Source organism: Abramis brama (assembly GCF_963993115.1).
Source record: "Abramis brama genome assembly, chromosome: 5".
Classification (NCBI taxonomy): Eukaryota; Metazoa; Chordata; class Actinopteri; order Cypriniformes; family Leuciscidae; genus Abramis; species Abramis brama.
In genome coordinates this window covers 5,277,000-5,304,675 of record NC_139967.1, presented here as the reverse complement: position 1 = coordinate 5,304,675, position 27,676 = coordinate 5,277,000, and the positions used below count along the sequence as shown (strand labels likewise).

General features: G+C 37.7%; 1 protein-coding gene across 2 annotated transcripts in view; it reads right to left on the bottom strand.

Annotated features, from left to right (window-relative positions):
• The window catches only part of unc5ca (unc-5 netrin receptor Ca), a 137,764-nt gene that overhangs the window by 52,773 nt on the left and 57,315 nt on the right, over positions 1-27,676 (bottom strand). For both annotated transcript variants that reach the window (XM_084113752.1, XM_084113753.1), the window contains exons 3-4: positions 18,592-18,735; positions 14,287-14,390 (exon numbers count right to left, since the gene is read on the bottom strand). In XM_084113752.1, coding sequence (XP_083969878.1) covers positions 14,287-14,390; positions 18,592-18,735 — 248 coding nt within the window. The remainder of the gene's footprint in view (positions 1-14,286; positions 14,391-18,591; positions 18,736-27,676) is intronic.

Genomic DNA, 27,676 nt, shown 5'->3' with positions numbered 1-27,676 from the left:
TACATCTGTGCTAAGTGGGCTATCGTGAATTATGCAGCATATTCAGCGATTGGCGTGTGAACCACTGCTACTGTAATCTCACATACCTGAACCGCTTTATTCAGCAATGCTGTTTTCATGCGGAGCACTAAAGAAGCTGATGGAGAGGTCGGGTGTAATGAGAGAAATAATTCACCTTGGCTAACGCTTCCGCCTAGGGAATATATATATAAAATGTATGATACCGTCATGCACCATATACAGTAAGTCATAGTGTATCAGATTAAATATTAAACACAATTCTTGAGGATGGAAAATGCAAGTTACCGTCCTCATTTCAGCTTGCTGTCAATCTGTCTCGCTCTTGTCCTGTCTATCTCTCTCCAGCTGGATATGAAACACAGGTCAATGCTGTTATTAAGAAACCCTGGAATTTACTCTAACCTCCAGTTCAAACAAACGCAGTGGATGAAACACACAAACACACCCTTTTTGTTTCACAGAAGAAAGAAAGTCATGCAAGTTTGGAAAGACATGAGGAACGAATAAATGCGACAGAATTTTCATTTTACAGACATTTTTACTTTTATTTGTGAACCTTTAAGTTGCTCTTAGTTACCCTGGTAATCCAGAGTTCTTGCGAGAGCACAAGTTGAATTTGCTCAGCGAGTTTACTCTGGCGTCGAGTAATGATGCTCATTAAATATGCCCTTGTATCCGAGCTGCACCAATCACATCGGGTTATCTGATATAGCGCTGTGACGTTGAAGTCATTAGTAAACATTGCAAGATGGCTATGGATGAACACCAGTTGTTTGAAGCGGCTTTGGCCGCTACAATGAACGAGTTAGACTTGGCTTTTTATCCAAGGGCCCTTTCACACCTACCTTGTTTGGTCCGGACTTTCGGACTTTTCAGTTTGGTCCGAATCAAAATTACAGGTGTGAAACCTCCCCCGGACCACGGTCCGGACCAAACAGACGAAATTTGGTCCGACGAAAAGAGGTAGTCTCGGATCAAACTCAACAAAGGTTTGGTTCGTTTCTAGTGTGAAAGCATTTTCTGTATGGTTCGGACTTTCAGACCATTTACAGGAAGTTCCGGTGATTCCCGCGTAGCCTAAACAACTGAAGAAGAATATTTATGTGCAGATCTGTCAGTCCTGCCCACAGCGTTTCTTCCAGCTGATTCGCGCACACACACACACACACACACACACATTTGTCCTGCGTCCTGCCGGCGATGATAAAATGTTCGCACAACGAGGACGTTCATTTGGCGAATGTAAACTAGCCTCGAGTATAGTTGGCGCTGCAGGGAGTAATGGCGTAATAAAAGTATAGTGGCAACGATATGCGTCTGTTCATTCATTCTTGTCAAAGTTCCCCGCCGAATTGACAATACGCTGACGTCAGACGCACGTCCGTTTACAAATCGATCAATGTTAAGATGTAGCCCATATAGATGATGACGACAGGACGCAAGTACGTCATGAAAAGTTCTTTAGTGCGCTCGCATAATTGCAATGTGAAACCAAAACAAAACTAACCTAATGTATACAATGTATCAAAACATGAACTTTGGTTCGGACCTTGGTGCGGACTTTCAGGTGTGAAAGGGCCCTAATAGAGGAACAGAAGACGGCGCTCGAATCGTTCCTTTGCAAGAAGGGCGTTTTTGCTGTTTTGCCGACCGGATACGGCAAGAGTCTAATCGACCAGTTAGCTCCGCTGGTAGCTAAGCGTATGGGGCTTGTTGTGATTGGTCGTAGTGTTATCCAATTGCGTGCAATTTTCAAATGCATGCCTGGTGCCGCCCCTCGAGCTGGCCGATTTTCATTAGTCAATGCCAGACCATTAATCTTTAAGTTTTAGGTCTGGATTTCCAGGCTAGCTCTTAGTTTGTTCTGCTATCTAATCCGAATCCATCTTGATAAATCATATTTGGTTCATCTGGAAATAATATGTTTCGAACAATCATGTCAGGTCACATTGAGCTGATTTCTTTTGTATCTACGGAAGGATAGAGAGAAAGATAGTAAATGTAGAATCAGTTTTTGTCTCTTTCATCTTCTTGTGATCAGACTCCGCGGCTGACAGCCTCCTCCAGCAGTGTCGTCTGCGGGCTGAGGTGTGTGTGTGTGTGTGTGTGTGTGTGTGTGTGTGACACAGATATTTGAGGGACGCTGTGAAGAGATTTTTCTATTTTCATAAAGAACAGACAGAGAGAATCTTCCTGGAATTCTCTCAGCTGGATGAACTCTTTTCATGAACTTCTTTGAGAAACAAAACATTCATTAAAACTTCACTGGGAAACAAAGCCTGCTGTTATAAGAAAGGAAACAAGCTCAATCACTAGTAGACAAGCCAACATGTTATCTACCTAAACTAGCACTGCACCATTGAACAGCTAGAACCCTTGAATTACCAGATTCATATTCTAGGTATATAAAATACAAACCAATACAAATATATACATTTATATTCACCGGCCACTTTATACTGTTAAACTGCTTGTTAACGCAAATATCTAATCATCCAATCACATGGCAGCAACTCGATGCATGAAGACATGATCAAGACTGATAGAAGCTGATAGAAAGACAACAGTAACTCAAATAAACACTCAATACAACCGAGATCTGCAGAAGAGCATCTCTGAACGCACAACTATCTCTGAACGCACAACAATCTCTGAACGCACAACAATCTCTGAACGCACAACAATCTCTGAACACACACAACAATCTCTGAACACACAACAATCTGTGAACACACAACAATCTCTGAACACACACAACAATCTCTGAACGCACAACAATCTGTGAACACACAACAATCTCTGAACGCACAACAACAATCTCTGAACACAACAATCTGTGAACGCACAAGAATCTCTGAATGCACAAAAATCTGTGAACGCACAACAATCTGTGAACACACAACAATCTCTGAACACACACAACAATCTCTGAATGCACAACAACAATCTCTGAACACACAACAATCTCTGAATGCACAACAACAATCTCTGAACACAACAATCTGTGAACGCACAAGAATCTCTGAATGCACAAAAATCTGTGAACGCACAAAAATCTCTGAATGCACAAAAATCTGTGAACGCACAACAATCTCTGAACGCACAAGAATCTCTGAACACACAACAATCTCTGAACACACAACAATCTCTGAACACACAACATGTCGAACCTCGAAGCAGACGAGCTACAGCAGCAGAAGACACACACCGGTGCCGCTCCTGTCAGCAGAGAACAGAAAACTGAGGCTATTCACACAGGCTCACCAAAACTGGACAATAGAGGATTGGAAAAACGTTGCCTGGTCTGATGAGTCTGGATTTCTGCTGTGACTTTCAGACGGTCGGGACAGAGTTTGCCGTAAACAACATGAAAGCATGGATCATCCTGCCTTATATCAGCGGTTCAGGCGCTGGAGCTGTAATGGTGTGAAGGATGTTTTCTTGGCACACTTTGGACCTCTTAGTACCAATTGAGCACAATTTAAACACCACAGTCTACTTATTTTTGTATTACACTACTTAGTATTGTTGCTGACCCTGTCCATCCCTTCATGACCACAGTGCTCTCCTCTTCTGATGGACCCTTCCAGCAGGATAACACACACGTCACAAAGATCAAATCCTCTCAAACTGGTTTCTTGCCCATGACAGTGAGTTCACTAACTCAAACAGCCTCCACAGTCTCAGTTCAATAGAGCAGATTTGGGATGTGGAGGAACAGGATATCCAGGAATGATTTAACCAGGAATGTTTCCAGCACCTTGTTAATTTAATGCCAAGAATAATTAAGACAGTTCTGAAGGCGAAAGGCAGTCCAACCCGCTACTGCCAAGGTGTACCTAATAAAGTGTGTGGTGAGTGTGTATTCAGTACTGGACTGAAATATCTAAAAGTATGATAATATATCTTGTTGAAAGTCCTACAATCATACTAATAGATATTTTAGTCCAGTCCATAATTTTATTTACATCTAAGAAAGTAAATATGATCAGCTTTGATTTATTCATATTTCTATAATCATCTGTGTCAGTAGATTATTAGTGTAATGACCGCAGTGCTCTCAAACAACTGACACACACACACACACACACACACACACACACACACACACACACACACACACACACACACACACACACACACAGGCCCATGTTATTGACGGCCTGGTATTAGCAGTCTCATTAACATAATTGGCACAGTTGCTGTTGTTAATTAAGTTAGTGAAACTAGAGGTTGTCAGGCCCACACACACATACACACTGTTGTATCCCACAATGCACTGCACCCGACCTGACCTTCTGTTTCTAGTGTGGTGGATAAACCAGAAAAAAATATAACAAATTATATATAAACACACACGACCATTCAAAAGTTTTGGGTCGGTAAGATTTGTTTAATGTTTTTGAAAGAAGTCTCTTCTGCTCATCAAGGCTGCATTTAGTTTATTAAAAATACAGTAAAATTATAATATTGTGAAATATTATTAGAATTTAAAATAACTGTTTTCTATTTGAATATACTGTAAAATTGTATGTATTCCTGAGATCAAAGCTGAATTTCAGCATCATTACTCCAGTCTTCAGTGTCACATGATCCTTCAGAAATCATTCTAATATGCAGATTTGCTGCTCAAGAATTTCTTATTATTAAATAAAAGTATTAATTTCTTAAAAAAACATTATTGACTAAACTTTTGAAACATAGTGTATATTATCAGTAGACTTGAGTCTGATTTGACATCAGAATTCTCACTCTCTGTCCTGTCTATCTCTCAAGCTATATGATGATCTACTGATCTATCTAACCAACATGAATATATATATATATATATATATATATATATATATATATATATATACACATAAATTCATGGCCGACTCACATACGTTCTTCGACTCCTCACTCTCTATTATTCCTATACGGGCCAGGGATACGGGGTAGAGCTCTGGGTCCGGGCCAAACTCTGAGCTCAGAGATCAGCAAGCCAAATTCTCTTTTCCTCTATCCGATTATTTGTTAAGTGTGAACTTCAACAACTAATAACTCTCTAGATGTGCAGGATATGAAGCACAGGTCAAAGCTGTAGTGACGTCATGTGAAAACAATGTTGCACATGGCAGTTTGAAATGTGTATCGTTACGTTTTAAACATAGAGTATACTACACAGTATGCATGTTTTCCATTGAGAACACAGCTCTCAAATCTCCTTTCTGTTGTGGTAAAGCTCATATGTTCTGATCCCTGTACGGTGTCTCTGCTCAGGTCAGAGAGGTGTGTGGAGATCTGAGTGTGTTTCGGAAACAGCAAATGACTGCGTTAATATTTCAGCAGATACAGCCTTTCAGTCTGTTTCTTTTGTGTTGGCATCAAAGTTCTGCCGACGACTTAAATAAAGACGCAGGAGCGGAAAAATTCCTCTGTGCAGTTGGGCGGATGGGAAATTTATCTTTCACACACGCACACGCACACACACGCGCACACACACACACACACACACACACAGAGATTCAAGGAGGGTTGGGGGCCATTGAACAGACAGAACTGGGCCATCGGAGCATGTCACTGAGGCCCAAAGCTATATATACCTTTCACACACACACACACACACACACACACACACACACACACACACACACACACACACACACTTGTCTGGTTTACTATCTTTGTGGGGACTCTCCATAGACTTAATGGTTTTTATACTGTACAAACGGTATATTCTATCTCCTTACACTAACCCTACCCCTAAACCTACCCATCACAGAAAACTTTCTGCATTTTTACATTTCCAAAAAAACTCATTCTGTATGATTTATAAGCTTGTTTACCCATGGGGACCTCAATTTAGGTCCCCATTGTGACACGAGTCCCCATGAGTCTGTGTGCATTCAGGTTGAAGTCCTCACCGGGATAGAAAAACAGGTACACACACACACACACACACACACACACACACTGTATGTTGTCTCATGTGACAAGTATCCTTGTATCTCTGTAAAGCCGCTTTGGAACAATCTACATTGTTAAAAGCGCTATATAAATGAAGATGACTTGACAAGTGTATTAAACCATTAAACCAACTATTAATCCCTCGTGTTTGCATAGGCAAGCGTCACTATAATTTTGAGCTCCAGATATGAATGATTCCTCCAATCATGTGTTGTTGAAAAGAGGAGCGCTGTTCCTTTTTTACTAAGTGATTAGACACATGATTTTCACCTGCTGGATGATAAAACACGTGATAAAAATCCCACAGACACAATTAAGGAGAGACCCGAGCTAGAGACTAGAATATCACAGAGAAGTACGGCTGGACTCTGCTGCCATTCACTTAACCATCCAGAACACATAAGTTGTCTTTCATACCTCTATGATTTCTCAAACAGGAGTTTAAATAGATTTTTTAAAAAGCAAATGGTGTTATTTCTTCCTATCTTTACTTCTCTTAAAGAATTTCACAAGAAATATCTTAGGCAATAAGATACCTAAATTAAATATAACTAAAAACTCCATTAGATCTCCACTGAGTTATGAAAGAGCCATTTTTGAACAATAAGAGAGAATAGGAAAACTAAGATGAGAGGAGAACAGAGGAGAAATGAGATGAGAGATGTATTGAGCTGTTATTGTGTGGTGTCTTGCTCTCTGAGGGGAGAGACGGTCATTAATCACAACACAGATGCACCGAGAACCACCAGAGATCACAAACTCCACAGAGACACACAAACACGCACACACACACACACACGCACACCCACCCACACACACACACACACACACACTGTATTAGCTCTGTGTGTAACATTTCATATCACCACTCTTATTTGTTATATTAATTGTCTACAGGCACTCGCTGTTAAAACAAATGACTGGAAATATACATGAAGAAATCATTAAGGCCATAGGAACTATTTATTGTATTGGAGAAGGAAACCCTTTAAGGCCTCATATTCTTTCTCCTTGATCTCCTGAAATGAAAGAGTTTGTTGTGTGTGATCACATACTTTCAGAACTCAAAATTCTAAACAGAACATATTGAAGCTAAAATGCAGTGGATTGTTTCATGAATCTGTCACAATATAACGGCTTTGCAAACTCAATTGCAGCCTGTCATTCATTTCACATGCAAAGAGGTCGTCGACATGAAACTCTTAAAGGTACAGTCGCACATTGATTTGTAAGTGTAAGAGAAATCGTTTTTATGAATTTTGCAATGTAAAGTGCACCTGGAAAAAGTATACGATTGACTTTTAAATTACTAAAGTAAAGTGAAATTATCATAATAATATACAGTGAGGAAAATAAGTATTTGAACACCCTGCTATTTTGCAAGTTCTCCCACTTGGAAATCATGGAGGGGTCTGAAATTGTCATCGTAGGTGCATGTCCACTGTGAAGACATAATCTAAAAAAAAAAATCCATAAATCACAATATATGATTTTTTAACTATTTATTTGTATGATACAGCTGCAAATAAGTATTTGAACACCTGTCTATCAGCTAGAATTCTGACCCTCAAAGACCTGTTAGTCTGCCTTTAAAATGTCCACCTCCACTCCATTTATTATCCTTAATTATATGCATCTGTTTGAGGTCGTTAGCTGCATAAAGACACCTGTCCACCCCATACAATCAGTAAGAATCCAACTACTAACATGGCCAAGACCAAAGAGCTGTCCAAAGACACTAGAGACAAAATTGTACACCTCCACAAGGCTGGAAAGGGCTACGGGGAAATTGCCAAGCAGCTTGGTGAAAAAAGGTCCACTGTTGGAGGAATCATTAGAAAATGGAAGAAGCTAAACATGACTGTCAATCTCCCTCGGACTGGGGCTCCATGCAAGATCTCACCTCGTGGGGTCTCAATGATCCTAAGAAAGGTGAGAAATCAGCCCAGAACTACACGGGAGGAGCTGGTCAATGACCTGAAAAGAGCTGGGACCACCGTTTCCAAGGTTACTGTTGGTAATACACTAAGACGTCATGGTTTGAAATCATGCATGGCACGGAAGGTTCCCCTGCTTAAACCAGCACATGTCAAGGCCCGTCTTAAGTTTGCCGATGACCATTTGGATGATCCAGAGGAGTCATGGGAGAAAGACGTGGTCAGATGAGACCAAAATATAACTTTTTGGTCATAATTCCACTAAACGTGTTTGAAGGAAGAAGAATGATGAGTACCATCCCAAGAACACCATCCCTACTGTGAAGCATGGGGGTGGTAGCATCATGCTTTGGGGGTGTTTTTCTGCACATGGGACAGGGCGACTGCACTGTATTAAGGAGAGGATGACCGGGGCCATGTATTGCGAGATTTTGGGGAACAACCTCCTTCCCTCAGTTAGAGCATTGAAGATGGGTCGAGGCTGGGTCTTCCAACATGATAATGACCCGAAGCACACAGCCAAGATAACCAAGGAGTGGCTCTGTAAGAAGCATATCAAGGTTCTGCCGTGGCCTAGCCAGTCTCCAGACCTAAACCCAATAGAGAATCTTTGGAGGGAGCTCAAACTCCGTGTTTCTCAGCGACAGCCCAGAAACCTGACTGATCTAGAGAAGATCTGTGTGGAGGAGTGGGCCAAAATCCCTCCTGCAGTGTGTGCAAACCTGGTGAAAAACTACAGGAAACGTTTGACCTCTGTAATTGCAAACAAAGGCTACTGTACCAAATATTAACATTGATTTTCTCAGGTGTTCAAATACTTATTTGCAGCTGTATCATACAAATAAATAGTTAAAAAATCATACATTGTGATTTCTGGATTATTTTTTTAGATTATGTCTCTCACAGTGGACATGCACCTACGATGACAATTTCAGACCCCTCCATGATTTCTAAGTGGGAGAACTTGCAAAATAGCAGGGTGTTCAAATACTTATTTTCCTCACTGTATATTGTTTATCTATTATGAAAGTAATGACGGTTCAAATTCAAATAATTAGATGAATTAATCAGAATATCATTTAATTAGTGCATTTGATTTGAAAAATTCATTGACAGCTCTAATTTGTATAGTATACAGTAATATTAATAAAATGTCCACAAATAGCCTGAAAAGGGTACGGTTGGGTTTATGAATGGATAGAGGGATGAAAAAACATAAAGGGAGAGTGAAAAACCGAGAGAGCAGGAGAATGAAAGCGTGTTGAGATGAATGACAGCTGCAGACAGCAGGGCCAGATTTGCGGTTACGGGTCAGCATGGAGATCAGGTGTGTTTAGCGTGCGCGATTGGTCCCTTGAGTCCTGCATAATGAACACACACTTCCCCACGGCCGCCACATGTTAAAGAACTTCAGCACTCACACACACACATAAATACTGAAACACTCAGGAAAACACTTCCTCCTGACCTCTGCGCTCACTTGAGAGCTTAAACACACCTCGCACAAACACACACACACGGACAAAAGCACTCTTGCTCGTGTGGTATTGCTTAACTAGCTATATCCTTTATAAATATTAATAGCAAGAACTCATATGAGGACATTTTATTAATTTATGTATAAATATTAATACATTTTTTTGCCCGTATCTTAAATTTGGGGGGCATTTTTATTAATTTTGGTGGCATTTTTGCTCCGCGCTCTTTTCCGAGCGCAAACAGAGACCCGTTCTGTTGCAAGGCCCAAGTGAAATGGGTAAAGCATAGCAAAGTTAAACTGTTTTACAGTTGCCAAAAATAGGGAGTAACACCATATTGTAATGCATTACTTTTTACTAGTATAATAAAAATTATGCATTAAATGTCTTATGGTCCCAATAAAAATAAAATAAAAAAAATCAAGCAGCACAACTGTTTTTAAACAACTGTGTGTTTTTGTTTTGTTTTTTTACTGTAGCAAATTTAGTTTTACTTAAAAACATTGTGAAAATCTGACAGCACAGTACAACAAAATATACTTGCATTAAAGATACATTCTCTGAAAACAAGTCTTAACATCTTATGCAATGGTAGAACCTGTTTGGGAACTTATATTTCATATAACTCGTATTCATGCATAAATTGCAACAGGTTCAAGCCATATTAAAATGCTACTGGTCAACGGACACGTAGATAGATACAGTTAATTTATGACTTTGTCCTGGCGTGTGCACGCATACATGTCAAAATGTGCGTGTCAGCATGTGTACTGCATTAACTCGACTCGGACATAATAACTCACTCCATCTCTAGATGCATTTTCAAAATTTACACACGTGCTGACACATTACCAACATACAGAACATCGGCACATTTAATTAATGGCTTGCCATAAAAGTCTTTTACCGTAAACAATCTCCATCTTCATTAGCATAAAACACAGTAAAGTGCTTTTGCTCTGAGCTAATGAAGGAGATATTAACAGTGAGGCTGCAGAAGCATCAAACACGCTGCTGGAAGCTGTTTTGCAGCTTTTTGTCGAACGTGTGTGTGTGGAACAAGCGCTGAGGAGAAGCTAAAACAAGCAAGGCTGCTAACTTTACTGTCAGTAGTGTGACAGCAGCTTAGCTGTTTTTCAAATACTGCAGTTTTTCTGCTAACAAGCTATTCTTCCCCATCAAGTAGCAGTGTAAAGTATGCGGTTAAATTATATTCTCCCACAAATGATCCAAAAAAAACAGAGTCATAACCAGCATAGACACTGGAAAAGCAATTACTATAATATTTCAACCCCGACACGGTAAGTTAGGAAAGTAGAGACCAGGGCTAGTTGTTACCAGTCAACTGTCCAATTACACAAACGCGTGCTACTTTTATAACACCAAGATTATTATTATTTTTTTAATCTAAACAATCTATAATTCATATTTAATATACATTATAATTAAATCATTATTTTATTTTTTGTGACTTTTGCAGTCCAAACTAAGGTTGTCACAGTATCATTGGGGCAAGTTGTCACATGAGTTTTATATATTGTAATTTCATGTATTTTACGTTTGCTATTTATTTTGGCCGAAACAATTGTGCAATGTTTTTGTATGTTTTATATAGTTTTGTATTTCATAAATGTTTTTCGTGCATAAATACTATTAGCCTGTTTAATAGCAGGTTTCCTTTGTGAAAAACAAAAACAAACAAAAACTCCATTTAGTGTGACAACATGCCCCGATATTACATGCTATAAAGCAAGCATGTGTTTAATGAACTGTATCATTTTGTCCTGGGAAATAACAGTGGAAATGACTTTATGAAGAAAACTGAAATTGACTTTCAAATATATACTTGAGAAATATTCACTTGAGTAAAAAGTTTGACAACAAGCTCTGGTCTCCTCTACTAAGAAAATGCATAATTAACTTAATCAAAAGTAAATGTAAACAAAATTAATTTTTAAATCTATATAACCTAGTGACATGCAAATACGTTGATATTAGACAGACACACACACACACACACACACACACACATATTCTATTTCAAATAAATGCTGTTCTCTTGAAATTTCTATTCATCAAAGAATCCTAAATAACAGTTATTTTAAAATGTAATTCAATACTGTTTTTATTGTATTTTTGATCAAATAAATACAGCCTTGGTGAGCGTACAGTAAGAGACTTCTTGCCAGTGTTTAATGGAGTGTGTTAAGGAATACCTATAAATCTAATAAGACTAAGTTCAGTCTCTGTGATTGTCTGTTAATTACATGGACTGTACTGTAAATTACTTTAACTACTTTAAATTATGAGAAGCGTGGAGCCACAATTACAGAGCAGCTTCAACAACACGAGCATGAAATACAGTTTGAGTCTCAATCGTGTGTGTGTTTATGTGCATCTCTAGAGTGTTTCAAGTGTATCTGCATATGTGTTTCCCACCGCGTTCTGATGGTTTCTGCAGATTTTACGGATGTTATGAATAGCACACCATTCATCGCTCCCTCAGTATATAAACTCCAGCCACTGTATTATGCTTTACACGTGTGTGTGTGTGTGTGTCAGAGGCCAAGAATATAATTGTGACTGTATAAAGTGGAGGTCTTCGTCTGCAACTATGGCCTGCTGGTTAGTCCAGGTTAACCTGTATGTATATTTTCTATCGCCATGGAAACAGTGTTTTTTTTTTTAATGAGGGCTCTGTGATTGGCCGGATCTCAGTTTCTGCTGGAGCGCACTGTTATTTTAAAGCGTTCTGGCTCCCGAACGACTGTGGCTCACGCTGTGGGTGTTCAGAAAGTACGCCCGGTCAAGAGAGAGGTCAGTCGCTCGCATTGTTCAGAAACAGCAAATGATATTTACTTGGAAATGTGGATCCTGACCGGGGTCGTAGTATTCCCAGCACCCTCCGGGAACATCCTGGGACGTTGCAAGGTTTTTTTTAAGTCTAGACGGAGTCAGCGAGCGGAACAGAGAGATATAGCAGCACTCGGTGGAATTCACATGGCTCTTCTTCACAACTCAACTTACTCGGCCGAATGTGTGTGTGTGTTTTCGTTGTATGTGTGCGCGTAAGTGTGTGTGACGTGTCCTCTGGGAGCCGCAGCTGTCGTTTACGGGTCTTCTGGGAAACCTAGACCTCCGGGTCAAAGTCAGGAGCAGAAAGAACTCTGACGGCTCCAAACACACATATGATGACAGACAAGCTCAACATGTGCACACACACAACTACAACATACAGTAATGGTCTAAAGTTTGCAGCTATGTGGGAAAGATATTGAAGGTGGACTCATTAGAGAACAAGTGTGTCCACAGCCCAGGATTTGCACTGTTGGCACCAATGAAACCAACATTTGGCATTGGCACGAGTGATCAAAGGTTTGGCTATAGAAGCCGACCATGAATATTGACTCTGGAGTTTCCTGATGAACAGTTTTGAGTCGAGGTGCGCATTTAATTCTGCAGTGAGTTGGGCAGATGTGGTTTTACGTTTTTTGGATCTGATCCGGGTTAGTACCTGGACATCCCTGTCAGACAGGACAGATTCCTCTTGTGCAGACGGTTATTCCTGTTGGATGCGGTTCATCCTATGTGGACTGGAGGTATGCCGACATTACCCTGGACTCCAGAGCTCTCGATACACCACAAAGACTCGCTGTCCTGGTCACAGATGAGTCAGCGAGACTCGCACTAACAATTTGTCTTCTTCTAGCTCTGATTTGCAATATAAAATATTGCAATATTTTATGTACAGCTGTGCTATTGCTCCGCTTAATCAAACTTCTTGGGCGGGAATGATTTAAATGAGGAATATTGTGATGTGTTTATTCCCGGAAGAAAACTCACGACTACAATGGAGGCATTTCAGGGAGTTCAGAAACAGTGACACTGATATAGAGAATGGCTTTGTGCTTTATAACTTTGCAGAGCTTTTTCATGTTCAAACAGCAACATTACACTAAAGAAAGTTGAACATTTAAAAAGGCATAAAAGGTATTATTTAACATGTTTTACATTTACATGTATGCATACAAAAGAGGAACAATGTCTGATTTCTTAGATAACTAGGAAGATTAGAAATTAATTAGCACATTTTAAGTACTAATTTTATACTTAAATCATTAATTAAATGTATGAGTAACACTTTACAAAAAGGTTTCATTTGTTAACATTAGTTAATTGCTAGGGCTGGGAAAAGATTAATCGCGATTAATCGCATCCAAAATAAAAGTTTGTGTCTACATGATATACGTTTGTGTGCTGTGTATAATTATTTTGTATATATAAATACACACACATTTTGTATATATAAATACACAGAAATATTTGTTATTTATATATAAAATATAAAAATTTTTATATAATATAAATTATATATAAATATATACAGTATATACATGCAAATATTTCTTAAATATATACATGCATACGTGTGTATTTATATATACAAAATAATTATACACAGCACACACACATATATCATGTAGACACAAACGCTTTTGTTTTGGATGCGATTAATCGCGATTAATCTTTTCCCAGCCCTATTAATTACATTAGTTAATGTTAACTAAAACTAATACTTCCACAGAATTTATTAATCTTAATGTTAATTTCAATATTTACTAATACATTAAAATCAAAAGTTGTATCTGTTAACATTAGTTAATTGATTAATTATATATATTTCTTTATTAATTAATTATATATATATATATGTATTATATATTTATATATTTAATCTTTATATATATATATATATATATATTGTTTAATTTGATGTTTAATTATATAAAATTGTTTCGACAGTTGGCGACACAAGATAGAGCTTGACATTTATCCCTATAGGCAAAGATGATCTGTACAGTATTGACACATGTGAGGTGTGTGTGTGTGTGTGTGTGTACCTCAGCAGGTGGAATGCCCTCGGGTGGGCGGCACTGCAGCAGCACTTCCTGTTCGAGTGACACTTCCTTCCCCAAGGGCTCCTGTTCAAACGTCTTCCTCAAGACTGAGGAGAATGGAGACAGAGAGAAGACTCGTTTACTTACATTTCATTATTCACCTGGAAATAGTGCAGAATATTTCTTACATTTCATTTTGCTTTTTATATTATTTTTTATAAAACTTCCAGCTTATTTCCAGGTTTATATGAGAAAAAAAAAACCCAGACAATTATAATAAGCGCAGAATTTCATCTCACTGTGATGCTGTCTGTGTAGTTGATAGTGTGTGATTGGTTTCGTCGTGTGTGAATGACGCCAGCATCTGCCATATTCTCAGGTCAGAGCATGACCTGCTGTACTCATTCACTGTATTCTCATAATGTTCACGTGCGGGTGTGAATATCTATTTCCCCCTGTCGGTTTCTGTGTCTTTCCGTGCTCATATGTGTTGTGTGTGTGTGTGTGTGTGTGAGTGGGTGTTTAACACTTGAGGTCTCGCGGAGAGAAGGCCAAACTCATCTAGTCTTCCTCAAATCCATCTAACACCTCATGTGTGAACCTGTGAATTGTAAATGCAGAGACGTGTGAGTAATGTCTTTCTTTCTGTTGCTCTGTGAGCTTTGTGAAGGTAAGATTTCATTTCTGTTCTCGGCCATACACATATTGAACATTTACAATGTGTTTTATTTAAAATTTATATAATATTTAATATAATACTATAATAAATAAAAATGTGATGCTCCCCATAAAAATAATATAGTAATATATAAATTTAATATATATATGAAGAAGCCTCTAAGTGCCATCTGAAATTTTCTTCTAAAATGAGCATTTTTATCAAGCTCGTATATTTAGGTTCAGTAATTTCACTTTAATGACAATTAATAGGTAATTTTCATTGCCATTAAAGTGAAATAACTGAACATAAACATACAAGCTAGATAAAAATGATCATTCTAGAAGAAAATTTCAGATGGCACATAGAGGCTTTTGCACGTATACATATATATATATATATATATATATATATATATATATATATATATGTATGTATATGTATATATATGTGTATATATATATATGTATATATATATATATATGTGTATATATATATATATATATATATGTATATATATATATATATATATATATATATATATATATGTATATATATATATATATATATATATATATATATATACATATATATACATACATACATACATACATACATACATACATAAAATAAATATAATATATGAATATTGATTATTTTTTAGTTTTTGTTACTGTGTACATGATGCATATAATGAAAATGATTGAGAATATGACAATTTTTTACCTTGAGCATTTTTAGCTACATTTGACTGTACATTAATTTTTGCATAAAATATTCTGAATCTACTTCGCAGCAATAGCTGATGTGCCTGTAATTGAAATGATGTTCCCCTGAGCTATTTCACTTGTCAAAACACTGTAAAAATATTCAGATCAAGAAATATAATATTTAACTATTTCACCCAGAGCTGCTGCTCACCCTGAACCTTCAATTGTGTCCGCTGCGATTCCTCCATTCAACTGGACATAAAACACACATGTCTGCATGAGACAAATATCTTCAGCCTGTCTAGCCTTTTACTACTCTGCTCATTCACACACACACACACACACACACACACACACACACACACACACACACACAAACTGTGCATGTCTGTTTTCCTTCACATTACTGATCGAGGTAATAGGCAAATAAATCACGTCTCAGAGGGGATGTGTGTCCGTGCGAGTGTGTGCGCGTACGGTAATGCATTCAACTCATAGTTTTAGTGCTCTACATTGCAACAGCAACAAATCTTAAACAGCATTAATATCCTGAAAAGAGCTGAAGCCACACACACACACACACACACCTGTATAACAGCACTCCTATTTCATTCATAATTATAATGTCTCGACTTCACACAGCTGCCACACAGTCCCTCAACTAATCACATATATGTCCAGCGGTATTTAAAGTCATCAAATATAACATATATCATTATACTATACATTGTCCCTAAACTAATAAATAATGTATTAAGTCACTGAACTAATTATATATATAACACTCATTACTAAACATCATCCCTGAACTAATAATATTGGAAATATAAAACATTTAAAGTAAATATAACATCTTTGACTATTCACAGACCCTAAACTAATAAGATATAAAATATAATTTTCTAAAGTCAGTACACCAATCAAACATAACATCTATCACTACACACATTCTCTAAACTGGTAATATATAAAATATAAATATTTAAAGTCACTAATCAAATATAACATCTATGACTATTAAAAGTCACTAAACTAATAATATATAAAATATTTAGTTATAAAACTAATCAAAAGTAACACATTGTTCATACATACACTCTAAACTCATAAAATCTAAAATATATTTTTAAGTCATATAATATATATATATGTATATATAATATTTAGTAAATAATTAGGTAAAATATCTATCACTATCTACTGATCCTAAACTAATAATATATAAAATATTTAAAGTCACTAATCAAATATGCAGCTTATCATATGCAGTAGCTTCCCAGCTTAACTGTATAAGCTGTACATAATTGCCAAGTTATTATCCAAAATTCAAATGACGTGCATGGTTTTCCAGCGACTGTGACTGTGACTTGTGGATAACATTCTCTTCATAATGCAAAAATATCCTGAACTTTTGAGCACAGACACTGCTCACAACGACCTGAAGATTCAAGCATCCATCACCATCCAGACAAAACTGCAAAAAAGAGGTGTACTCGTGATCCGTATGAACCCATCATCTCCACTGACACATACACACACACACACACACTGGACAGTGCTTGTGTGTCAGAAACTCACATAAATTTATCTGGGCAGTAAATTTGTGGTCGGCGGTGAATCAGTGAGATAATCTATCATCTTGTTCAATCCTCCTGTCATGTTCGCCTCTCTCTGTGATAGCGGCCGTATGTCTGCGGAGTGTGCTTTTGTGCGAGTGTGTTTGTATCGTTGTGTGTGTTGGCGTGTGAAAAAGAGAAATTTCTGCCCTGCTCAATCACCCGTAAAATAACCCAGCTGAGAGTTCCCACAATGCACCTCTGCTCACACCATGACTGAATGAGTCAACACATACACAAACACCTTCTATGTAAATATATCTATGGGGACTTTCTATTCACATATATTGTTTTTAATAAAAGCTAACTATAGCACTAATTTAAAACAAGCTCATTATAATCACTCTAGTCTAACCTGAAACATACGACCGGTTTTAGATGAATGAATGAAGACATTATTTACTTCCTTTATGAATAAGGGCTTGTCTGTCTATCTAGTATCCATTCATCCAACCGTTTTTCTGTATGTCCTTCCATCTATCCAGCTGTCTATATACCTATCGATCTCTCTGTCTGTCTGTCTGTCTGTCTGTCTGTCTGTCTGTCTATCCATCCATCCATCCATCCATCCATCCATCCATCCATCTATCTATCTATCTGTCTGTCTATCCATCCTTCCATTCATCCCTCCCTCCATCCGTCCTTCCATCCATCCATCCATCTATCTATCTATCTATCTATCTATCTATCTATCTATCTATCTATCTATCTATCTATCTATCTATCTATCTATCTATCTATCTATCTATCTATCTATCTGTCTGTCTATCCATCCTTCCATTCATCCCTCCTTCCATCCGTCCTTCCATCCATCCATCCATCTGAAAGAATCCCCAAGAGAGGAAGTTTCTTGTGTTGTACTGCTAGTCAGCTACAGTCTCCGTGTCTCTCTATCTCTCTCTCTCTCTCTCTCTCTCTCTCTCTCACACACACACACACACTCAGCCCGAGACGACAGAGGGAGAGTGAAGTGTCCTTGGGCCGCACAGCTAACCTGCTCCTAACTCACACACACTCAAGATGAACGTCAGGAAATTAACAAGATTAATAAGACCATAAAGAGATGTCCAGACAGTCCCCTGTGTGTGTGTGTGTGTGTGTGTGTGTGTGTGTGTGTGTGTGTTTGTGTGCTCCAGACTGTCTCCTGTCTGCAGTCTCTGATCTGCATAAATGCTCCATTACCTTCAGCCAGCTTACAGACTATCTCACAGACCGTGTGTGTGTGCGTGTCAATAAACATGAAGCCAAAGAGTCTGTGAATCTCCTGCAGTCAGAGCAGACAGAGCAAAGACTCGTGTGTGTGTGTGAGTGTGTTTATACTCACATGCGATGCGGACGTGCACCTTGCGGCTCTTGGTTGTTCCTGCAGAGCTCCAGGCGACACACTGGCACCAGTAATCTTCCAAACCAAACAACTCCTCCACCTGCTGTCGGGAAATCTCAATCCGTGCTTCCCTCACCACCAAACCTGCACACACACACACACACATCAGACTCACACCGGCAGAGCGTAACGTCTGATCCACATTTTTTGAGAACAAGCACAGACTTTTGCCAAACCGAATAAAATCTGATTGCACATTTAAAATAAAATGTTTTCATGTATCCTAAACTAGGCAATCCAACGTAAATATCTGCATTAGAAGCATTTGCAAAGAAAGTGTAGTTGCATGAGTTTTGAGAGTGTCAACTGATCAAAGAAGCCTCAGGATGGCTGTGTTTGCTTTTCTAACATATCTAGAAAAATATGCCAAGAACAATTCTTTTCATGTTTCTAACCAAAGAGGAGACAAGAATTTTGTGTAAACATTCCCGTAAAAAAGCATTCCAGTAGCTCAAACAGCAGAGCGTGGCGTTATCAATCTCAAGGTCATGGGTTCGAACTGATGAACTGCATAGTTTGAATGCAATTAAAGTCGCTTATAAAAGCGTCTGTCAAATGCATTAATGTAAAATGTGTAAAAATATCAGCTTCATGCCCAATCCTGCTCCAATAACTTGAACTCTCTGGATGAGATGTCTGTTGTACATGTATAAATAATGAACCCCTCAATGTCTCCATGAAATTTTCCATGATAGAAATCAATAGTTCACACTTACCCTCCTCTGTGTGTATTTGTTTAGTGCTTAGGGGATTTGTGTGTTTATGGCACCACTTGGTGCAGAATGCTGGATGTGAATGGGAGAAACCTGTAGCCTTCAACAGAATACGTGAAATGAGAATGAAAAGACACACACATGAATGTTTAAACAAACATCACTCATGGTCAAACAGCTATAAAAGAGGATTCACACAGGATGAGGTGAAGAATGATGATCTAAACTGTGTTTTACAGTCAAGAACTCAATGCAGACACACACACACACACTGCAAAAAAACCTGTATGTATGTACATGTATGTGAGAAGCAAAATTGCATAGGTTTTATAATATATATCTTAAATGAGGCTTATATTTTTTTTACTTCAAAATGTTTTTTTCGTGTCGAGATCAATTAATAAGTTCCACAAATTAAGTTGTGTAAAAATAAAAATTCATTTAATTCAGATAATTTGTACTGGAAAACAAGACAGAAATACTAATTAAGATAATGAAAATTAAAACAGAAAACAAACAGGGAACCCAATCTGCATTCCCTAAGGAAAGATCAGTGTCTGCAAGGCAGCAGAAGAATCATGTTAAAGTTTTAATCTTAAATTCTATTATAATGACACTCACATCTCAAAACACTTGTTTTCTGTCGGCCGTGCCTGAGAAACACTACATGGTGTGTTTGCAGAGAAAGATGGCTTAGAAAGTTAAGAAAAATGGAAGAAAGAAAAGATCAATCACAAATCAAGTAAATAGAGCAATTGCAAAAGAGCATGCAAATATTACAGTCACTGTCACTTACAATTTGCATGCTAAACATTCTAGCAAAGTAACTTAGAGATTCTAAAAATGATGTTAAAGGTACACTATCAATGCATCATCAATCCTTCATCCAAAACGCATTTTTGTCGTACCCTGATTCACTACGGTAAGCCTGTTATAAGTGTTTATATTTTAGACCTGTCGGGATGGTCTTCGTGGGAAATTGTGTATTCGTCACTTGCCCATGCATGTCTCGACATAAAGTTGCTTCGGCTATTTTGACATTTTTGGTATAGGTTAGTTGTCACAACGAGTGAAAAAGTTTGACAAGGAGCAGCTAAAACTCAAACCTACAGGAATCACTCTTTTAAAAAAAACAGAGGAGAGTCTGCAGGGAAAAAGAGAACGTGACAGAGCTCGTAATAAAACAAGAATCAACATTGACTTGGCTTTTCGGAGATGTTGAGAACTGAGGGATTTGAAATGTTGTATAAGCAGCACAGAGATGCGTTTTTATTAATCAACAGGTTAATAAGTAAGGTGTTTAACTGAACAGATAAATTGACACATATAGCTCTCTAACAGAGTTCACTGTAAAGCATTATCTATTGTGAAGGCTCATTTCATTATGGTTGTTGTAGCGCTGTGCTGGAATTTATTTTCAAGAAAGTAGCTTGTCTATTAACGGGTAAAGATACAGTAACGTCTTCAGATAGTCAGCTTGAGATCCTTTCCATCTAAACTGGTTATATCTCTTAAGCCTGTGAATGTTTTATGAGCAGTCGTATAACCATATTCATCCACACAGTCAGAGCCGAAGCACAACCAAAACAATGTTCTTCCACAAAATCTAAGCAGTTTATATATTTTTTTAACCGCTAGAGGGCCAAAAGTTACATAGTGTACCTTTAAAATATGAAGTTTGCAAAAAATAGCCAGCGTACCTCATGCTGAAATTATCTACAAAACACAGTCTTATGGCCCTATTTTAACGATCTGAAACGCAAGAATCAAAGGCGAAATGCAAGTAACTTTGTGGGCGGATCTCAGGCGCTGTTGCTATTATACCGGCTGGATAAATGACTCTTGCGCCCGACGCAAATCTAAATTGGGTTGGTCTGAAGTAGCTTCATTACTCATAGTTGTGGTTTGGGCGTAACGTGAAATAAACCAATCAGAGCGTCATCTCACATTCCCTTTAAGAGCAGGCGCGCTTGTTCCATGGCGGATTGCTATTATAACGGCGGATTTGCCAGACGCACGCCAGGAGCGGTTCACAGCCGAGGAGACCGACGTTCTCGTCAGGGCCGTAAAACACAGAGAAGTGACATTGGGGATGGAGAAACACACCCAAATTAGCTTCGGTTAAACAGCCGTATAGTCATTTGGGTAAATGTGTAAGCTAGATTTATGCCTATTTTTTCACATCTTCATGGACACCACAATGATTTCCCTCATGTGGAATATTTTTCCTTGTAATTATGTACGGTTTGCAAAAATGGGAACTGCTGCGTCTGTGTGTAGATGAGAGAAGCAAAGTGTATGCGCGTTGTGCACACGCTACATTATGGCCAAGCATGCGCCCTTAAAATAGCATCTGAATAACGCGCCACTGACTTTAGACTAGGGTTTTCCTGGTCTGTGGCAGAATTGTTTTCTGAAACTGCAAAATAGCATCAGGGAACGTTTGCGCCGGAACACGCCTCCTCTTTTCGCTGAACCGCCCCCGGGAGTGCAAGCTCATTTCCTAGTTTACCGACGTGCGTGGAGGGAAAAGTCCGCTGTGCGTCGGGTGCAAAATAGGAATGATACATGAGTTGGTGTTCAAAGTCAATTGCGCTGGGTGCAAGATAGGGGCCTTTATGTTAAGTGACTATTAGTGAGCTGAATTAATTGCGGAAAAAATATACATTTCTGAAGAAAAAGTGTGTAGTGCAAAACTGACAGGTTGCTTGTTGGTCAAGTCTCTGTGATTTTCTAGACACAGGTTCCTCCTTCAATGTAAGTCTGTTTGATGTTTTCACCTGTTTTATTGTTTTATAAGTTAGTAAAGTAACAGCACTCCTCTCCTACAACACACGATTTGAGGAATTATTCATACCTGGAGCTCAAACGCACTGAACCTTAACATTAAGAGGTTTGTTCAAATCACTATGAGCAGTAGCAACAGTAATGGTGCCTTAAAAACACCCCTAACAATAGACTGTTGGATGAATTTCAATACAGCACTGATTTGCAAGCATAAAAAGACACACAAAGCATGTAAAAGCACATGCACACACACACACACACACACACACACACACATATAAAAACAGGCAGAAAATCAATGACAGCAATAATGGAATGTGGTGCATTCACAATAAGATCTGTAAGCACACACGCTTTTGTTTTGGATTATTGTGAATATGAATTTAAAACTGGCACCGAACTGAATCCCTGCTGAATTTCTCTTTGGGACGTCTGTCAAGAACACAGACACGGCATATTAATCTGGACCATTCACTCTCTTTACGGTTCTGTGTTATTCGCTTATTGTGCATGTGAATAATTATCACAAACATTTCTGAATGATCATGTGACACTGAAGACTGGAGTAATGATGCTGAAAATTCAGCGTTGATCACAGGAATAAATTACATTTTACAACATATTCACATAGAAAACAGTTCTTGTTTTTACTGTATATTTGTACTGTACTTCCCGACCCCAAACTTTTGAACAGTATTGTATATACTGGAGTATGAGATCATTAAGAACACGATATTTAATTACTGTCTCTGATTTCAAATATTGTTTCAAAAAGCCTCCCCCCCAAAAAAGACTTAGTAAATTAAATTCGATTTCAGTGAATCAGTATTAATCTGTCCTTTTCAATTAATTGATTGAAACTCAGATTTTAGGATTTGTTTTTATTGTCATTTAAAATTATTATATTAGTCCCTGTGCAGCATTTTTCATACAGTATACTGTATTTAAATTATTACATTTCTAAAACTTTATCATATATAATTGTTTTTCTTCAAATTATAATTATTATACATGATTTTTTTTTATATGAGATCAAATTAATTGATATTTAAATATTTAAATAATTAAATTAATTTAATATTTGTCCTAGTACTATCAGCCACCACATAATAAATGATCAGTCTTAATTTCCAGAGATCACTGGAAACTTACTGGACTTTGTGAATGTGTTTCTGAATGGCATTATATTGCGTAAACAATATGCAGTTGCGTTTTTTATGGAATATTGCAATATTTATTATAAATAATGTATCCATGCACATTAATATATATATTTTTTTTAATTCATGTGCCTTTGTAATCTTTAATCACAATAACTTTGCCTCCTTGTAGCGACATCACTTCTCTTCTCTGATGACGAGGGCGGAGCAACCTGTCACTCATATGAGATTGACCAATAGCAAACCACAACCATCCAATCAATTCCCCGTGGACAAAATCAAGTCCCGCCCTTCAGTTTCATGTCAACTCTAAACTAGACCATACGAGACAAAAACCACAGTAGTAGTTTCTATTTGAACCAGATAATGGTCTCATTTTGAATCTTATGCACTATATATACACAGACACACAAAACACTCATCAAACACACTATGAGTCGATTACACACCAGCATTTCATGGCATGGAACAGATTTAACCTTGTTTACTCACAATCGCCAAAATGAACAATGAAATTGATTCATAACGATATTACACCACTCCAAATAGAGATACATAGCGATGCCAGAGGGAGCTAGCCGGCGAACAAAGACAGGCTTGAACCAACCATGAGAGTGAAAATCAAATTAAAAGCATAAACTATACCTCTCTTGCTCTTTTTCACTCTCTCTAAATCTCTTTCTCTCTCACACGCCATCATTTTTTATGATAAACGTTAACTGTCGCACATTAAGGCCCCTCGATAAAGTTCCACGACAGTGTTTAGAGCAGCCGGTCCCATAATAACTACACGCTCTGACCCCGAGTAATATCCGAGGTGTGATTATGACAGTAAAGTTTCCACCACAGAGATATTAGAGCAGAATTACTGTGGCGGGTTGATATCAAAGATCCATTAGAGTCATTAGCTCAATAGGAGCTTGTTAACCTCTGCGTAATGAATTGAGCTCTTCGCTCGCCCACACCGAGAGCGGCTCGTGTCGGTTTCTCCTGCGGTGAGGTGATTGTGCTTCAGCCTCAGCCAATACAGGCTATTTTCACTCTTAATGATCGAACGTTAGTGGAGGGCTGCTAGCTTTCCCAACCTCGAAATGCACAGCAGTGTTTCTTCAACTGCAAACATTAGGCCCATACGTGAACGCAAATGCTTGGATTCCTTTTAATTCTCACATACATGTTGCATTCTCAGTGCTGCTGCAAACCAGTGCTATAGCAAACATTAACATTATTCAACAGCTAGTTTTCTCATTCAAGTCAACAACAGGTTCATAAACTACCATTCAAATGTTTGGGGTCAGTAAATTAATTAATACTTTTATTCAGCAAGGACTTAGAAAAGACATTTAAAAATTCTTTCAAAAGATTTATATTTCAAATAAATTATGTTCGAAATTATATTATCCTGACATGTCATGGTTTCCACAAAAATATTAAGCAGCACAACTGTTTTCAACTTTGATAATAATCAGAAATGTTTCTTGAGCAGCAAATCAGCATATTAGAATGATTTCTGAAGGATCATGTGACACTGAAGACTGGAGTAATGATGCTGAAATATATTCTTTACAATATATTCACATAGAAAACAGTTACTTTAAATTGTAATAATATTTCACAATATTACTGTTTATACTGTTTTGATCAAATACACGCAGCCTTGTTGAGCAGAAAAGACTTCTTTCAAAAACAGTAAAACATCTTACCAACACCAACATTTGGATTAGTAGATAATCTAGCAGATTATTCACTATACCTGGCCACAAAGGGATGGTCAATAATTAAAAATCTTCAAGTGATGTCTATCATTTAATCATCTTCCTAAATAAACCAATACAGCAACCAATGACGCTAATAATACAGCATTAGTCTCTCTGCTGCTGTCATCAGCTCTGCAGCACTCATGCTGTAATATGATGGTACTGCAAGTTCAAGATTTCTTTAAAGGCCCCATATTGTACACCTTTCTGAAGTTTTATTTTAGGTTGTGATGTCCTTAAGAATATATATTTGCGGTATAAGTACCAAAAACCATCCTGATATATTTTTATAGCTACTTTCTCAGGAGCTCTGCTAAGAACAGGTCGATTTTGGCCTGTCTAATTAATATTCATGAGCCTCTCTTCTGATTGGCCTGTTGTTTTCTGAGTGACGCACTAGTGTGCTGTGGCTTGGTGATGCTCACAAGTAAGTAATAAATAAGTAAATTAAATAAAACACCTGTAATGATGGACATTGCTGAGGGAAATGTTATCCGGCCGATAAATGTTATGTTCGAGCCAGACTCAGATCCCGAATCGGCGACGACAGGAGACAACCACCTCCTTACTTTCGGCATTATTGTAAGAGTATTAAAATTACCATTAGTGCACGCATATTTAACGTTAATGCTAATTTAAACTGTCTGTAAACAAACTCAAGACTTTTTTTTGACAAATTCGATTTAAATCTCCAAAATATGTACGTTAATAGCTAGTTATACACTGATTTTGAAACACTTAACTGCTTTATAATATGTAACGTTAGCAGACCGACACCGAATGCAGTAAGCCATGTAACTATTGATTTCCTGCTGATACAGTAAGTCGACGTGCTACAATTTCTTTCTAAAATGTTACTTTTTTCTGTAAAAGTTGTACTTGTGGTAAATCTGCAAGGATGCCCACAGAACGCGAGAACATGCTGCAATTGACGCCCAAGGTAAACTTGTAAAACTATGAACTGTAGGGACTGCAGCATTTTTGAGGAGGAGCTTCTTTGAAAAACCGGCATTGAGCTGAGCCGGATTGACGAAGCGGTCACTTGTGAACTGTGCAGAACAGACGGTTAAGGTCAAACTAAATTGCTGTGGTATTTCTGAATAAATAAACATTAACCACTGTTCTCTTATATTAATGTTGTTCGGAAGCCTGTGCAGTGATGTAGTTTCGTGACGGTGGGCAGTGCTCGGGGTGGGACTGATTAGTCCTGACATCACATTTATACAGAAGTCACAACGGCACGTGAAAAGGCACAGCTACTTTATGCAGGCAGTGTGCATTTGTCTGTGGATCGACTGTTTTGAAGCTTATATGGTAGTTTCATAGCCCCTAGACCTCTGTTAGCATGAAAATAGCCAGGAAATTTCAGTTTTGACAACATGGGACCTTTAAACATTTTGGAAGTGGGGAAAAAAATGACTTACACCTGTAATTGCACCTTTCAACTATGAATTGTAGCATATTATCTTTCGACTATCACCAAAAGTGGACTTGGATCACACGCTGTTCTTGGCTTTTACTTTGTATTCTGTTCTCGCAGTGTGCAAAAAGACATTTATGCATTTGGCAAATGCTTTTATCTGAAGTGACATTGCATTGAAGGTATACACTATGGAAGCTTGTTTCCGCCAGAGAATAAAAAAGGTAATTGCGACTTTTTATCTCACAATTCTGACGTTTTTTCTCACAATTGCGTGTTTACATCTCACAATTCAGACTTTTTTTCTCAGAATTGTGTGATATAAACTCTCTTTTCTCAGTGGTGGAAACAAGCTTCTATAAGTACGTCATAAGTAATACATATTATCAGTTCATGCATTCCCTGTGGATCGAACCCATGCTGTTTCTAGTGCCGTGTGACACTGTTTGAGCCACAGGACTGTGACAGAAAAACAAACAGACACTGTCATTTACTCATACACTCTTAAAAAAACAAAGGTGCCACGTATAACCAAAAACCATGGTTCCTAAGAGTAAGTCTACATGAAAAAAAGCTTTTGTTAGTGTGAAGAATCTTTAAGAAGAATCACCGTCATGGGGAAATCTCAGAGTCAAAATAAGATACACTGGTGTTTTGTTTATTTACTATTTTAATTAATTGTACTCTAATTCATTATAACTGTATCATTTATCACTTTTAATTCCTTTTATAACTGTTTTAATGTCCCCTGCTTTTATTTTGTGCCTATTTTCTATGCAAAGCTCTATGAATTGCTATAGTGTGATTATTATAATTCCTTTCTATGTAAAGCTTTTGAATAACTGTTTGAATTTCCCTTGCTTTTATTTTGTGATTATTTTTATTCCTCTCTACGTAAAGCACTTTGAATTGCCATAGTGTATGAAATGTGCTATATACTGTAAATAAACTTGCCTTGCCTTTAAATAACCTAAAAATCTTTTGTGCAATGGTTCTACAAGGTTCTTCATGGAACCATAATGCCAATAAAGAACCTTTTTTAAGAGTGAATATCTTATTATTTGTCTAATCATTTCTCTTGGCATCTTGTTTCTTTTGTATCATCTGTTTAAAAGTCAATGAATATTACGTTACCTCCACTATTGGAAGAGAACAAAATTTGAACTGAATTGCATTGGATAAAGTCAA